The 16,207-nt window shown below is 40.6% G+C and overlaps 2 protein-coding genes across 5 annotated transcripts; one reads left to right on the top strand and one right to left on the bottom strand.

Annotated features, from left to right (window-relative positions):
• Positions 1-401: 401 nt before the first annotated feature.
• LOC311265972 (uncharacterized protein) lies at positions 402-6,084 on the bottom strand. The gene is made up of 7 exons (XM_084368145.1): positions 5,911-6,084; positions 4,330-4,512; positions 3,724-3,834; positions 3,442-3,561; positions 1,905-2,858; positions 1,594-1,762; positions 402-1,377 (listed from the first exon to the last, which is right to left on the bottom strand). Exons 1-7 carry the CDS (start codon positions 6,080-6,082, stop codon positions 1,257-1,259), a joined length of 1,830 nt encoding a protein of 609 aa, XP_084224271.1. The 5' UTR covers positions 6,083-6,084; the 3' UTR covers positions 402-1,256.
• A 119-nt stretch (positions 6,085-6,203) lies between these two features.
• LOC311265973 (transcriptional regulator Myc-2-like) lies at positions 6,204-14,341 on the top strand. 4 transcript variants are annotated; one of them, XM_084368149.1, is made up of 3 exons: positions 6,204-6,293; positions 12,377-13,028; positions 13,590-14,341. In XM_084368149.1, the coding sequence occupies exons 2-3, from the start codon at positions 12,386-12,388 to the stop codon at positions 14,123-14,125; spliced, it is 1,179 nt and encodes a 392-aa protein (XP_084224275.1). In that variant the 5' UTR covers positions 6,204-6,293; positions 12,377-12,385; the 3' UTR covers positions 14,126-14,341. The 4 variants fall into 4 exon arrangements, with proteins under 4 accessions (XP_084224275.1, XP_084224274.1, XP_084224272.1 ...); XM_084368148.1 differs by having other exon boundaries at positions 13,587-14,341; XM_084368146.1 differs by having other exon boundaries at positions 13,584-14,341.
• Positions 14,342-16,207: the final 1,866 nt, after the last annotated feature.

Here is a 16,207-nt window from a genome sequence, read left to right as displayed (position 1 = left end):
GAACCTGTAATGTAAATATTGTAGAGCTGCTCCTGTATATTAGCAAATTAGTGTATTAAATACTTTTTCTGTGCCGAGGTGGCAGAACTGATGACGTATTGCAGTTTAACACAAAACTAAATGTATTTTACAATCTTTACAACGGCTACATTACTTGATTAATACAATTTAGACTATTTAAGATCAGATTTAAAAATTTAGACTGACAAACATACGTGTGCTTTTTTTTGTTGTTGTTGAGGGAAATCAGAGGAAGCGGTCACCATGGGACCGTATACTGGAAAAACAGTAGTACAGTAGTTACATAGTAAAAGTAGTAATACTGTTGGCAGGAAAATAAATATAAGTTGTGCTGTCTCTTTGTAATAAGAGAATAAACATGTAAAAACCAAACAGGAAAATCATGTTTTGATAAATCTGCTGAAAAACTGGTCAGTCTGTAACTTTAATAAGAATCCAGTGTTTTGGTCATTAACAGTGTGAATCGTTACAAGAACATCGTTAAGACCTCATTGAATACAGAACACAAAGATATGACAACTGTAACTTAACAATAACCGGCTGTTCAAACACTAAATGTAGAATATTTAAAGTTTTATATCGTCACAGAAACGACACTGAACCAGAAACAGTTCCTCGACATTGGCACGTGACCAAACCAGGAATTATGATGAAATAAGAAGAATGTAAAGTAAAAACATATTTGTTACATTTCCTCTTTCTTCTTCTCTAAATACATTCACGGCTCTGTTCCCAAACCAGCTGTAAACTGAGTCAAATCAAACACACAGAACAACATTTGTATCAAAACGGCCTTTTATGTGAACACAACCGAACTCGCAGGCGTCAAACATCGAGCGGTAAACTGGCGTCCAGTGTCCAAGTCCACGTTCAAACACTGAAAATAAACTCTGTAATCCGGGCGTGTCAACGTAAAGCTTTAAAATAATAAATGTTGATGATTTAAAGGGGCAATACGTAAGAATCTCAGTTGAAAACATAAAAAAATGATCAACAGTCATTACAAACATTATGATGTCTGTGTATTGTGTTGCAAAGATATCTACTACAGTTAGCATGCTAACCAGCTAGCCCTTAAAATGTTCTGCGGGAACTATGAGATCAGTCGTGATCGTAAAACATTTGATTCAGAGCAAAAAGAAAGTAAGATAGGAAAAAGGCAAAGGTACAAGTCTGTGTCCATAATAATTGTCAGTGACGGTGTCCTCGTCCCACAAACCTCAGCTGTCCCCCGTTCAGTCGCTCTCTGAGAAGTTGGATATGAGTGAAAGGACCTTCGGGTTGACAGCCAACCGTTTTCTTTTCTCCTGGTTTCCCACTCTGGAGCCATTGTCAGGGTTGATTCTGAAAATACATCTGTTGGCAGAACATCGGATTTAAAAAATGTGACTTATTTTATTCATTTCTTCATTTTGAGAAATTTTATTATTGTGTGTACGGTTTTGTTTTTTGTTGTTTTGGTTTTAATAATGAACCTGACATGTTCGCAGCGAAAAACCACAAACACAATCCAACATTTTCTTTCACCCTGGTTTGTTTTATTGAAGCGAACAAGTTATCGTGAGAAAATACCTCTGAAGGAACTCCAGCGTGGCGCAAACCTCCGCAGGATAGTCAATATTCATGACGTAGTACATCATGAACATGGAGGCCATCGCATCGGGGAACGTGGAGATTCTTTCCATCACGACCACTTGATCCACCGCCACCATGAACACTCCCGTCGTCAGCGGGCCGTCTCCTGTGGACACATACCAACAGAGAGTTCAGCTTCAACAGGTCGCTTCCCATTTTAAGGACAAGATAACCCAAGAAAACAGCTTGTGGATAAAGAAATAAAGACAACTGGACAATAAATATTAAACTTGTACAGTCAGACTCACCACAGAGCACAATGCATGGGTTTGGAGGTAGATCGTCTCGTCGGACTTCAGCTGAGATGCAGGCGTCTTCAACTTGGACAAAAATCCTGCTCTCGTCTTCCTTGAAGTGGAGTAACAGCATCCGCACGGCGTGATATAATTCCTCACTTGTATTTGCAGACTGGATTTCACAGCGGAGCTTCGCTGCACCGCTTCCTCTGTCCCGGTTCTTCAGGCACTGCAGAATTCTTTTGGACTTCCTGCTCATGGTTTCTTTAAACTCTTCATCTATGTGGACACCAGTCAGCTGCTTGAAATGAGTCTTTAGTCCAGTGGTGTCGAAGAGGTGAGGCCACTCTTCTTTCAAGGTCTGCATGTCATTTCCACTGAGTACGTCTCTTCTTTGAGAAGCGAATGTTTCCGTCATCAGCATCTCGATTTTATTCTCATCCATGTCGTCGTTCTCAAACATTCTCTGCAGTTCTTCCTTGTTCTGTTGTTCTACTTCCAGGTTTCCAGGAAGCGGATCAGGGTTGACACATCTGTAAACGTTCTTCTGCCGTCTTCTTCTGCGTCCAGAGCTGGCTGGCGTCACCATCCCTGGCTGTGCTCGTCTGCAGTTGTCCACTCTGCACTGCAGTTGTTTTGTAAGGGAATCATAGCCGCTGCCTACCACTTGACCCCCAATGACGTCCTTGAATGATTTGGGATAAGCCAACACCATCTTGCGAGCAATTTCCCTCAAGTGTTTCTTTTGTGGGCATTTGCACACTGCCAGGATTTCTGCAGTGACCATCCTGACCACCTCTCTTCTGTTTTTAGCAGACGGACGTTCTTGCTTCTCCAGAGTTTCTTTAATGTGCGATGGCATCGAATTCCAAGGTATGCAGAAGTTAAAGTGCCAGTCGTGGTCCAGCGTTGATAGCAGTGTGTCACTGTTACTGGTGGAGGCCGTCAAGTTGTCGACATTTATATCTGCAACAGACAATGCTGTAATCAGTGCAGTCGGACGACAACATGAAGGAATGATCAGTGATGAGGGGATTCTGCTTGATGAACCCTCTGGACCTCTCATGCTGCGTTCAGACCAAACGCAATGCAAATTATTCCTGCGTCTAGATTACAGACAAAATCTGTATATTTGCCCACAGCGTCCGGGAGCGCCATTCATTTCAAAATCATTCCTAGTGAATCACAGAAACATAAAACAAAATCCTGACCTTTGTGTAGTGGACGGTGTTAAGATTTTCACAATACTACTCCTCAATTCCTTTTGTTAATTTCCAGGACCAGAACAGTGACGTCTCTGTGTTTCCTGAATTACAAATGAAGCACTGCTTGTTGAACTTGTGGTAATTCGAGCATTGTCCACATCATCGACTCTACTGAAGTGTAACTGGACGTTGGAGTCTTTATTTCTCTCCAGCATTGTCACTAAGAGGAGAATCTCTGCATGTCTGCAGGTATGAGAGTGATAACAGAAATGCTAAAGCATTGTAATGTGAAGCAAACTGACCTGAACTGTTCAGAGGAAACCAACCAGGGTCCTTGTACTTGCCTGCATTCGTGGAGGTGCTGATCCTCGGAGCCGACTGTGAGCTTTCAGGAGAGTTTGGGAGAGTCCCATCCTCAAATCCTGCCCCTGAATTCCCGGACAGGGCTGGAGAGCAAGTCAAGGCTGTGAATCGATATTAATGCTTTATTGTAGTTGGTGTCATGTTAAAGACATAATGCTAAATCACAAATGTGTGTACAAATAACAGAGATACTGTCTGTGAAATATTAGTATTTTTTGTTGTTTGATGGCACCAGTGCTTTAATACACAGTACATGGCTGTACCTTTGACACAAGGCTGAAGTTGCAGCGTGGCCTGTGATGAAGAAAAGCCTGCAGGAGAGCTGAGAAACGACTCGTGTCCTGAGTAATTTCTTTCTGCAGGGCTGAGCAGAGCTGAAGAAGAGTTAACAGATCAGTCAGGAATTAATGTTGAGACATAGAAAGTACGAGAACAGTCTTTGACACCGCTACGAGAATGCTGTAATAAATACAGTCATATTTAGGGGAACGATGGCTGATGTGATTATCTCACCAACTCGTCTGATCTCACAAGTCCTGAAAATGTAAAGTCTGCAGTTCTGATGTTGAGTTTCACCCTCGTCTTCCTACCGTTTTCTAAACACTGTAACTTTCGAGCTCTGCACTTTTCTTTGTTTTCAGCCAGAATGAGAATTCAAGTTGTGTTTCATGTAAGCGGATGAAAGACGCTAAACCATTAGCGCCACAGTCAGGGAGGGGTTGCTGAATAAAAACCCAGATTTGGGAGGGCTAACCTGTCTGCTAGTTGGTTGACAAGTAAAGCTTAACAGTAGTTTATTTTTATCCAAACTGATGGTAATTATGAATCTCTTACACACCCAAACGTACCACCAACATAGTTCTACTCACCTTTGGCACGAGCGAGAAGCTTCCTCGACTCCACTTTCTTCAAGACACCTTCGAGGTCGTCCGGCTCCACAAACCCCAGATCTTCTAATGAGCTCACACCGATGCTTTCAAGTGTATCCAGTAAAGGCTGCCCTTGGCAGTTTGGTAGCACAGTTGTGATCAATGTCACCACGTCAGCCATGTCTGTAAAACATACAGTATGTACCCACACATTAGTTTCAGGTGGAGGAGGATTCAGTTTAAAGCAGCCTTCCTCACGGCGTGGCCCGTGGACCACCACTGAGCGACTCTACGCCTCGTGGTGAGCAGGATACATGTGTTGTTTTTAATATTAAATCAACTTGTATGTAAATTCAAATATAATTATTTTAACTGGCTGTTCTGCTGTGAAGTCAGGCATGTTATATAGGTGCATCTCAGTCGGCCATCTAGAGTCCATGAGGTTTTTAATTTTTTATTGATTAAGTCTGAAAAAGTTTGATTTAAAGATACACTGTGCAGTTTTGGAAAACAAATTCAAACACAGAAAGGAAATATTCACGATTGCACTAAGTGTTGGGACCCTCACCACATGTTTCCGACAATAGAGCGGCCTACGTGTAGACCAAAGCTTGAATGCACGTCCGCGCACTAACAAAGCCTGGTAAGCAAAGCAAAGTGCACCAACCCTAATGTCCAGTAGGTGGCGCCTGCTTGTCACAGTCCCCCCAGGTTTGAAAACTGTCTGAGAGCGCACCTGAACACATATGACAACATTAGGTACCTGTGGCAGAGCTGCTACCTTGGTGGCACAGTGTCGTGTGCATTCAAAAGAGCACGTTTTTGATGATTGACGTATTATTGATTTGATCAGTTTGCTTACATTAATTAATTGTATTATATTGTACAGAGCATTTTTCTGTGATTATTCTGTGCATGTTTTGTGGTAACTGCTGGTTGTGATGGTCAGTACTCAGATTTATTTCCTTCACTGCTCCTTTAATTCTAAATATTTTACAAATATTACATTTAAAGTTATTTTGAGACTGTTCAGTCTGGTAACTGGTCCCTGATTCCAGGGCGGTGCCCTGTTTTAATGATTTGATTATTAATTTGGATTAATTCAATTTTAGTAATTACTATCAATAATTATTCATTTCTAATAACCACATCTGCCGTACCACCAGCTCCAACAGAAGAAATAATACAATATATCTCCATAAGTGAATTAACATGCTGAGGTCTGCAACAAAGCTAGAAAGAGGCGACTTAGAAGTAAAACAGTATGAGATTACACTGAAGATCATTTGTTTATTCAGTTATAACAAAAAAAACTATTAATGAAGATTTTTCCATTCTGACTGAAATGTACTGCTCCAACTACATAATGTACCTTGAAGCACAGAGATGACTGGAAACACATGTACTGAGGTTTTTTGGATATAATGAAAATAATACATAAAGTGTATATAATGACAGTATCAGAACAGTAGAACAGTCCGGTCACTTCACTGTTAATGAGAATTTAAACACCAGGTACAAACAACACACCTGTAACTGATCACAACACAATGTAATCACGTCCACGTGAGGTGAACCGACCTGCTCTGTGGAACAGGACCTCCGGCTTCATCACGTCCTCCACTGCTTTCCTCTGTCGGCACAGTTCCTCCTCGTACTCCGCTACGGTTCTTTCGAACAGCTCCAGAATCTCTTCAGCAGCCGCGGTCAGTCTCTGGTCCACAAAAGCTCTCAGAGTTTGGACCTTAGACATGTTTCCAGACTCTCCTCCAGCAGCAGCCCGGTGCGAACACTTCGGTCAGTCTGTCGTCTAATCTTCGTCTTCGCTAACTACTTTAGCACACGTAGCTAACAGGAGATGAGTCCGGTATGAAACAAAGTCCGCCTGAACAACTTTACCCACACATGGAGGCTGTGCTGGACCTCTGATGTTGTGGTAACGTGTGCGAGAAGTAACGGGAAAAGTAAGTACAACCGCTTCCGGTACTTCTTCTTCTTCACACGGCTCACAGCCAAGCCTCCAGAAAGAGCGCCAGGCTTCCAAGCAAACATGCGTAGTGGCCAAACTGTGTAATTACATCGTCCCGTGATGCACCGCGGCCCAAAAAGACCTGTTCCCATAAGCTAACAATGGTGAAAGAAGCGTCTGTAAAACGGTGGATAATTATTTTTGAGCGCCACAACCTCCGAGACACGACTCGTTTCACTGTCAGAACCGGAGCCATTCGGTCCAATAACATTTGGAAGGTCTAGAAGAGCCGCACGGTTAAGTTATTTTATCTCTAGTCAAGTTAGCTCGGAGCTAAACAGGAAGTTAGCTTGCTCGGTCGGCGGAAGTCGCTAGTGCGCACGCTCAGTGGGCAGTACAACCCGGAAGATAACTTTCATCAACAAACTGTAATGCTGGACTTTTCTGTCCTCTGAAACAATGCTTTCATTTCATATAGAAACAAAACTCTGTATTCACATACTTGGTTTGTTAATAACATCAGTACTGTGAACCGACTGTTTTTGTTTTGAATTTTGTAGTTATGAGGCTTTTTTAGATAAATATAGTGTTATATTTCTCAACAAGAGTTTGATATGGTTATCAAATCAATACCCCAGAGAAAAGTGTCTTTAGCTCAAAGAATACCTCTTGATGAACTGACTTTAAGTCAATGTCCTGTTACTATTAATGGTGTTTCTATATGTAGTGGCGGATTCCTCCTTTCTGTTTTAAAAGCCACCTGAATGGTACGAGCTGACTTTGTTCTGACGCGTGTCCACTTTCGTTCAAAAATAATCCACTACTCACAGGTCTGCAGTTGATGTCCATTTATTAGCAGGATTCCATGGTTTAAAAACATCAACAACTAAAGGAAAACGTATCCCGTGATCCAAATTTCACGGTCAAAAAACATTTTGCGTCCGGCTCGTCTCATCCTGAACAAAAGCAAAAGGCTGCCATACACACCTGTGCTGGCTGACCTGAATAAGTAAGACTCCACCTACAATCAAATATCTTCCGGACAGGTATAGATTAATCAATAAATTAACATAAACAAACCACTTACATGTATTAAAATTAATACATTTAAACTAAAGCCTTAATTTGCTGACTTAAATATAAACTCTTCAAATAAGTTTGAAATGGCTTCTACACTATACTTGATTTAAAAAGAAAAAAAAAACACGTAGAAATCATCATGATCATATCACAACTCCCACATCATAGCTGCCAACTCTCACGGTTGAGTGTGTGTGAAAACAGGCAAAACCGTGTGTCACACGGCGAAGCTGGCAGCTATGCCACATGTAAATATAGATGTCTTTATTTAAACGATGGAGCACCGTCTTTCTCTTACCTCTGAATATATATTTCCAACTAGAACAACACAGATCTGCGTATTGTTATAGAAGTGGAGCCATTTTGGCTTCACAGCGCTAGAGTAAAATATGACAGTTTTTGTAAAGGATGCTGCTGATGGATTCTATTCTCCAACAAAGCAGACTGCTGGAAAAGATAAAAATAATTGTGGGTGATGGTGAAACAGCAACAAAATATTGGAGAGCAACAAAAAAAAGTTTGTTATATCAATCCCTGTTAGTAAAACATAATAAAGTATATTGTTTATTTGTATGCTATCTGCTAAATATAGTAAAGACTTGAGACACAGCACCTGAATATTAATATTCACAGAACTGTGTTTTTTAACCACTGTTTTCACTGCTGCTTCTGCCACTACATGCTACAGTTTACCTGGTGTGGAGCAGAGTGTGATTTCAGCCACAAGAGGGCAGCAGTAAAACACAAGGTGCATTTATTTATGTGGCACATTACATGTGATGTGTGATGTGTGATTTACAGAAGAATGGAATAAATGAAATAAAGGATGTGGTGTAATTTAATATAAGCTCACGTTTACTGAAGTACGGCACAAATATGACACATTTTTACACAGAACATATAAAGGACTTGTGAAATATGATGTTTGTTAGAAATAAAATTGCTCAACAGTTTATAGAAGCACAGCTGAAATTATTAGTCGATTAATTAATTAGCCAGTTGATTTATTTTTATCTATACATTTTTTTCCATAATGTTGTAAATGAATATATGTGAAAGTCTTTATGCTGCTGTCTTGGCCAGGACTCCCTTGTAAAAGAGATTCTGAATCTCAATGGGAATATTCCTGGTAAAATAAAGGCTAAATACAGTATTTTTAAAATAAAAAATATTAAATTATTACATTTTTTAATATTTTTTTTCATGTCAGTGACTGCTTTCATGTTTAAATATTTGAATAACTTAAATTGAGCTATTCTTCATAATTGTCAGATTTTTTACAAATTAAAAACTAGATCAAAATGAGCTCCATCTCAACCAATAACAGTAAAATCCTGCTTTTACATTAATGACCGAGTCACAATCATCTAATGACATCAGACAGAAGAGAACGACAGTCACAGCCTGCAGGGACACGTGACTGCATTCAATACTTTGAGCAAATTTTCCTAATATTTATATACTTTTACTGAAGTAGTATTTTGATTGCAGGACTTTTACTAGCAACACAGTATTCTGACAGTGGTAAAACTCCTTTAAAGGACCTGAATACTTCCTCCATCTCTGAAAACAAGATAAACAGGAGGGGGAAATATGCATACCAGTAATGTGTCGTTGCAGCCACCAGAGGGCAGCAGTGTCAGGAAGGCAGCAGGACACAGAGGTGATGGAGTAAAGCTGCTGTCTGGTGTAAATAATAACATAATAATTATCACATAATAATCACAGTCTGTTCGTTATTCTGCTACAACTATGTTTAATGTTCAGACATTGTGTCAGGTCTATATCCAGGTTATAAACTCAACGAGCTGAAATAAAGATGTATGTGATATTAATCATCGTTAGTGATACAGAGAGACAGAGAGGGTTTGTCCTCATGTAAAACTTGGTTATTAAACTGATTCAATGATGAATGAAATGAAAAGTTAAAAATGTGAAAAATGTCACTACATGAAAGGTTTGTTCATCCTGTCTGACATTATCAATCAAGCAGTCAATCAAACTTTATATCTATATTATAACCTTTCAAACAAGTCAAAATGCAACTCGGAGTGCTTTAAAAGTGATTGATAAAACAAAAACAGGTTTAGAGACTGATGCACTCCAATTGTAACAAAATGAATAGTTACGATAAAAAAAGATGAAGGATAAAAGTAAAAAACAAGCAATACAAATAATGATACAGGTGAAATAAAAGTAAAATGAGTCAAATCAAATCAATTATATTTATACAGCCCAGAATTACAACGACATCACCTCAGTGGGCTTTACAGTGAACAACATCCTCTGTCCTTAGATCCTCGATTCAAGAGAGGAAAAACTTCACATATTGAAATGAAATTGATTTGATTGTTTTAATCAAATATAATCAAATATAGTGGTTATGATAAAAAACGAAATACATTAAAATAAGTATAAACATTAACACTATAAAATTATAAGACACTAGGCTACATAAAAGCCAAACAGATTAGACTGTGCCTTTTAAAGTATCAATATTATAATCAATCAAGTAATCATCAGTTAATAAGATCTGATTTGTAAATTCATCATTTGCATGAATAACTGCACTGTTTACTTTACGTGATGTTCATGTACAGGTGGAAAACTGGCTTTTAACTAATGTTATGTATGTGTTTGTTTGTTTGTTTGTTTATTTATTTACTTATTGACTCCTCGTGTTACTATTGAGTCTCCCTGTGTGTCGTCATGCTGTGGTCTGTTCTGGACCTCATCATTGGACCTCATCATTGGACCTCACTTCCCGGAACCATGAGCATCATTTACTGCTCACGGACCACCCTCTCACATCACCGCTTCACTACACACCCGCGGAGTAAAGTAGTTCCCGCAGTTAACGCATGTTTTTGCTCCGTTTGAAGGATTTTTTAAATAAACTGAGCTGCTGCTGAAAGAGCACGCGCTGGGTTATTTTTCACGCTGCCACCGACGCGCTCACGAGTCGTTTTGGTTTACTACGTAGTTGACATTTGGCGCGAAAGTTGTCATGTGAGCGGATGAACACGGAAAATCGAGAGCGGGGTATTAAATGTCCCGGTGCCGGTGACTCAGCCAGAGCAGCGGCGGAGCGCAGAGGCCGGAGGTCCACTCAGCACCGATATCGATTATTGATTGAGAGAGGAGCTGTCTGTCACACACCGGTTCTGTTCGATACAACGAACTGAAACTGAAGATTTAACGGAACGTTTGGACTTCGCTCAGTTTTCACGTCGGTCCCGTCACCTTTATTGTGGGAGTCATAACGGTGAGTTTTAATTAACGGTTCAGACTTTTTCAGCTCTCCGGGACATTTGTCTCCTGCACCGGGGAAACTTATCAGCAAATCAGTTTTAAAATATGCCGAATTTACCTCTGCAGTAGGTTCATAACAGTATTCTGATGGCTCCTAATGACAGCTGTGATTTTTATAGTTTAAAGGTGGAGTTAGAGGTTTTGGTGCTGGAGGCTGGTGACTGTTCGTGTATTTGCAGCGCAACAACACCTCACCTGTCAATATTTGAACACGCCGTGTATTTAATAGACTCTGACAGAATAATTAACTTAAACACATGTTTATAGCTTATATTTGGACGTTTATCTACACTGAATGTTGGTAACCGTTTTCGTCCATATGGGACACGGGTGGAGATGTCGAGGGGTTTATTGACCTATTACTCATTTAAATTTATTTTAAATATTAAGTTGTATATGCCGGAGTGTATAGTGTCCTGTATTGATATGATTTTTTATATTTGAGCAATATTTCGCCCTTTAAAACCTTCAACTATAAATAAAAGAATCTTAAATTTACTGTTTTTTGGATTAAGTTCTGTGTGACGGTTACACTGTAAAACACAGCCGCCGAATAAACCTCCACATTTAGTTTTTACTGCAGTCACAAGCCGTATTTCTGCAGCTGCTACCAGAAACCACTTTAGTTGTAGAGAGTTTGAAAAGTTGAGCTGCGGTAAGTGAAGGCTGGTGGTGTCTGCTGAACACCTCACCTGTCAATATTACAAGGGTTGTTAAAGTTACAAGGGTTTTTTTGGTTTGTTTGTTTTTACTAGTGCTTATATTTGTATTTTTACATGCCGAATTGTAAAGTGTCGTCTATTGATGAAGGATCTTTATATTATAGTCATGTTTTATGTGTTAACTTGAGCAGACAAAGAATAGAAAACTAAACCACAGTCTTTAGGCATGAAGTTTTGTACCTACCTGTAAACATGTGACATAATCTATTTTGTAAGAGTATAACCTCATGATAAAGACACGTCATTTTAAATTGATAAGATGATGCGTCTAAAGGCTGTTAAATAACTCGTTTGTATTGAATCTCTCCACCTCTCACAGTTATAAAGTTATAGTGAGGACCACTTTTTGAGTATGGAAGATCAAAACTGCCAAAAATGAATAAAGAAATGAATAAATAACTGGGTGAAACGTTGACCCAGTGGTACACTTTTGCATAATGAAGCAGAAATGCATCAAGAAATACAGAAATAAAAAGTATACTTTCAGTGTTGGCAGGTTCGGTCCTCCACAGTAGTGTTCATGGTGCTCTGTGGTTAACTTGAAATAACTTGAAGATACTCATGTTTGTGTCACTGCTATGACTAATCCTTTAAATATTCATTGAGGCACAGTCAGCGCTGCAGCTGTATGGTATCTCCCCTGTATGCAAAAACTCTTCAGTTCAGATTTTGCTGAAAATCTGAATGATTGGTGATATCTGCTACACTCGTTCATGCTGCAGTAACTGAAATATGGGGATGGAAAACACAGAATATGAAGTATTTACAGGTTAATTGTGAAACAGCTGAGACGTTTGGATTAATATCTGTACTCAGATTTTTTATTTCTCTATAAAAAACAGAATTTTTGTGTAGATCGTGAAGATGAACACTTCTATGTGGTTCTGTTAGAAGTAAAGCTCATCATCTCAGTCCTGTCAGGTGACACTCGCTCAGTCTAACCTCATGTTTCGTCTCCATGCAGGCAGCCATAATGCCGCCGGTGTTAACCACGTCCAGCAGCAACTATGACTACGACTATGACACTGTTCAGCCCTACTTCCTCCTGGATGGCGAGGAGGAGGACTTCTACCTGCCTCCACGCAGCCACCTCCTCCCCGGCCCCGGAGAGGACATCTGGAAGAAGTTCGAGCTGCTGCCGACACCTCCCCTGTCGCCCAGGCGGAGACCCTCGCTGTCCGACGTCCCGCTGTCCGCCGCCGAACACCTGGAGGCGGTGTCTGACCTGCTGGACGATGACTGCAACCCCTCAGCTGCCCTCCTCCAGTCCTTCATCATCCAGGACTGCATGTGGAGCAGCAGCTTCGCCGCAGCCACCAAGCTGGAGCAGGTGGTGTCCGAGAGGCTGGCGTCGCTCCGGGCCCGTCGGGACTCCTCAGCAACCAACAACACGAACAGCAGCGCAGACGGAGCAGCCGGTCAGCAGGTGATCAGCTCTCAGGTGAGCTCAGGGTACCTGCAGGACCTCCACACAGCAGCGACAGACTGCATCGACCAGTCTGTGGTGTTTCCATACAGCACGCTGAGCGAGAAGAGCGGCGATGGAGCGGTGATGGAGGCGACATCAGAGCTGTGTGTGGACTCACCGCCACTCAGCAGCAGTGACAGCGAATCAGGTGGGCTTTTATTTTGAAAGGTTATGTGTTGTTATGTTCCCGGTCGTATTTTTATAGTTTTATCTGTCATTTAAAGGAGCACTCCACCAATTTCACGCTCTAATGTCAGTTTTCGCATCATGTTTGATACTATTCAGTGCAGGAACACATTTGTAAAATGTCTTCTGTGCTTCTGGAGGAGAAAAGCTCTAAAGTCCCATCAGAAAGATATATCTGATAAACGTTGGGATGAATAGTTGAAGTCTAGAAATTTTAAGTACATTTATTTAGTCAAAACTACAAAAATTAGACCAGAGTAGTAAAAAATGTTCAAAACACAACTGTAATTTCTTTTTGCTTCTCAGATGCTGAGTGAGAAAACTTACTTAGTGACCGATATATCAGCTGGCTGATAATATAACACACATACGGTTACCGGTGTTTTGTTCAATATGAAAACTTTATGATTTGGAGTTTACGATGCACAAAAAGATGCTTGGGGTAATTTATAATTATTAAATTCCAAGTTAAGTTTCCCAGCACTGACACCTGAATGTTTTCTTTGTTTGTCCTCAGAAGAAGAAGAAGAAGAAGACGGTGAGGAGGATGAAGAGATCGACGTGGTGACGGTGGACAGGCGAAAGGCGTCACAGCGGTCAGACAGCAGCAGCCGACGGGACGCCTCCCCGCTGGTCCTGAAACGCTCCCACATCAACATCAGTCAGCACAACTACGCCGCCCAGCAGCCAGCGAGCCAACGACCGAAACGGTTAAAGACTGAGAGCGGCTGCCCGGCGGCTCAGAGGCAGAGCGGCGGCCGCAGGTGCTGGAGTCCACGGTCCGACGGCGAGGACGACGACGACAAACGCAGGACTCACAATGTGCTGGAGAGGCAGCGCAGGAACGAGCTGAAGATGAGCTTCATGGCTCTGAGGGACGAGATCCCGGCGATCGCCAACAACGACAAAGTGGCAAAGGTGTTGATCCTGAAAAAGGCGACTGAGTTCATCGCGGAGATCAGAGAGGAAGAGAGTAGGCTGCTGACGACGAAGGACGAGCTGAGGAAGAGGAGCAGAGAGCTGAAACACAGACTGGAGCAGCTGAGGACTTTACATTAACTGTTTGTTAGTTTAATGTTAGTTTATTTTTCAATTGTTACGTTTTCATGTTGGAAACTGAACTCCTGATATCTGAGCTGCAATGAACATCTTTATAAGTAATTGTTAATTATTTAATGTGTTTAGTAACTAAAATAATGTAAACTGAACGTGGAGGACTTAAACTGCCAAAGGAGAAAATAATTAAAATAATAAATAAAAGGCTCAATAAATCAGTGCCATCTATTTATTAATTTATTCTTTTTTTGTCATTTATTTATTTATTACCCTTAAAACTGCAATGGGAAGACATTTAGATTTACATTTTAAATCTAAATGGGAAAGTTAATGAACAGGAGAATTAATAAAAAGTTAATAAATTAAGAAGCAAATTAAAATGAAATATCTGCATCTATTTTTGATTTTGGCAGTGTCAGTCCTCCGTACACAGGAACCTGCTGGCTGCTGGTCTGTCATCAGTCAAACTGTGTCTCTTTGTATTTATTACATTTTTATGTTTTATCCTCTGAAAAACAATTCAGATGTCTGATCAGGAAAAATACGTTTCAACTCAGCATCTGACTGACTGTAACGATCATCATCATGATCAATAATTTAATATTATTTAATCAACACTTACTCCCTGAGGCATGGATTCATTGGTATATTTTTTATAATAGTTTTTATTTTTATATTTTCTTCTTCAGTTGATTGTTTTTGAAACCAGCTGCACGAGAGGAAGTACACTAGAGGCATTGCCAACTCTTCAAAATAAAAGCCCTTCATATGTTGGAGGTCTTGTCAATCTAACAGTTGTGTTAAATTTGTTTCTTCACATGAAAATTGCACTTTTAAAGGAAACTAGATGAATATAAGCTGGTTTATTTTCATTCTTGTTCCCATACACTTCTAACGATGATGCTGGAGGTCAAAGGTCACAGAGCAGATTAGAGGAGTTGAGTTTCGCCTTATTGTGAAATCTGAGGGTGAGATGTGATGAAGGCTCCTCAGAGATCAAGTTTGGCGTCGTCTGTGCTCGGTTCACTAGAAGTGGTTAGAAACGAGAACAAAATGTCTCGTGGGACAGTTTCATCAGCCAGATCATCTCACAGGCTGCAAGAGACTCAGTCTGAGTCCACTCACTGTTTCTGATCTGGTTCTGGACTCACGGGTCAGTCGACACATTCAGCCTGGTGAACAGACAGACTGACTGACGCCGCTGTCGTCATGTTGAGTTTCCACACTCAACTCGGAGAAATCAGGTGAAAGTTGAGCTCCAGCCGGTAAATATAAAGTCAAACGCCTCCAATCCCACGGTGCACTCTGGGAGTTCACATCCCAGAATGCCGCAGGGTTGCTTCGCAGAGCCCAGACTAACTGGAGAATAAGAATAACATCCAACATCTGGATCTGCTGGAAAGACCTGAAAATATGACGACTTTCTGTTGAATCAAAGACTTTATGTCGCTCAACTATAACTCTTAGTTCAAACATAAGCTCTTTAAGAAATAATCACTCAACGTGTTTGACTTGATTACTCTTCTTTCTCTGTATTTGTGTCGTCCGAGGCTGTCCTGACTCAACCGTGTCACCAATAGAAAAAATCAGCAAAGAGAAATGTGACGAGTCACAGTGACGCTCTGCTGAGTCATGTCGACAGTCCAGACTGCTGAGTGCAGGACGGTCAGCGATGACTGAGGACTGAAGGATTTCCTGTTTCTGCTGTCGCCACGTTTTGTTGGTGAACTGCATCTTGTACAGATCTTAAAAAAAAATCTTACTTTGAACAACCTAAAGTCATCAGACTTCACTGCTGAGTTTTTAAAATGCCGCACAGCTTCATGCTCGGACACCTAGAGATGTACGCTGCTCTAAAAAAGCTACACATTAAACTGTCATGCAGTTTAATGTGTATGAAGAATGTGTGATTTGTTATTTACATTTACATTACATTACATTTACATTACATTACATTTACATTTAGGGCATTCAGCAGACGCTTTTGTCCAAAGCGACTTACAATAAGTACATTTGTCACAAGAAAGAAACCACAACATATCACTGTTGATAAAGTAGAAAAGATAGAAACCATATTCAAGCCCT

Source organism: Pagrus pagrus (genome assembly GCF_965226575.1).
Source record: "Pagrus pagrus genome assembly, chromosome: 12".
NCBI lineage: Eukaryota > Metazoa > Chordata > Actinopteri > Spariformes > Sparidae > Pagrus > Pagrus pagrus.
The sequence above is the reverse complement of the archived record's forward strand: the minus strand, read 5'-3'. Positions and strand labels throughout refer to the sequence as shown.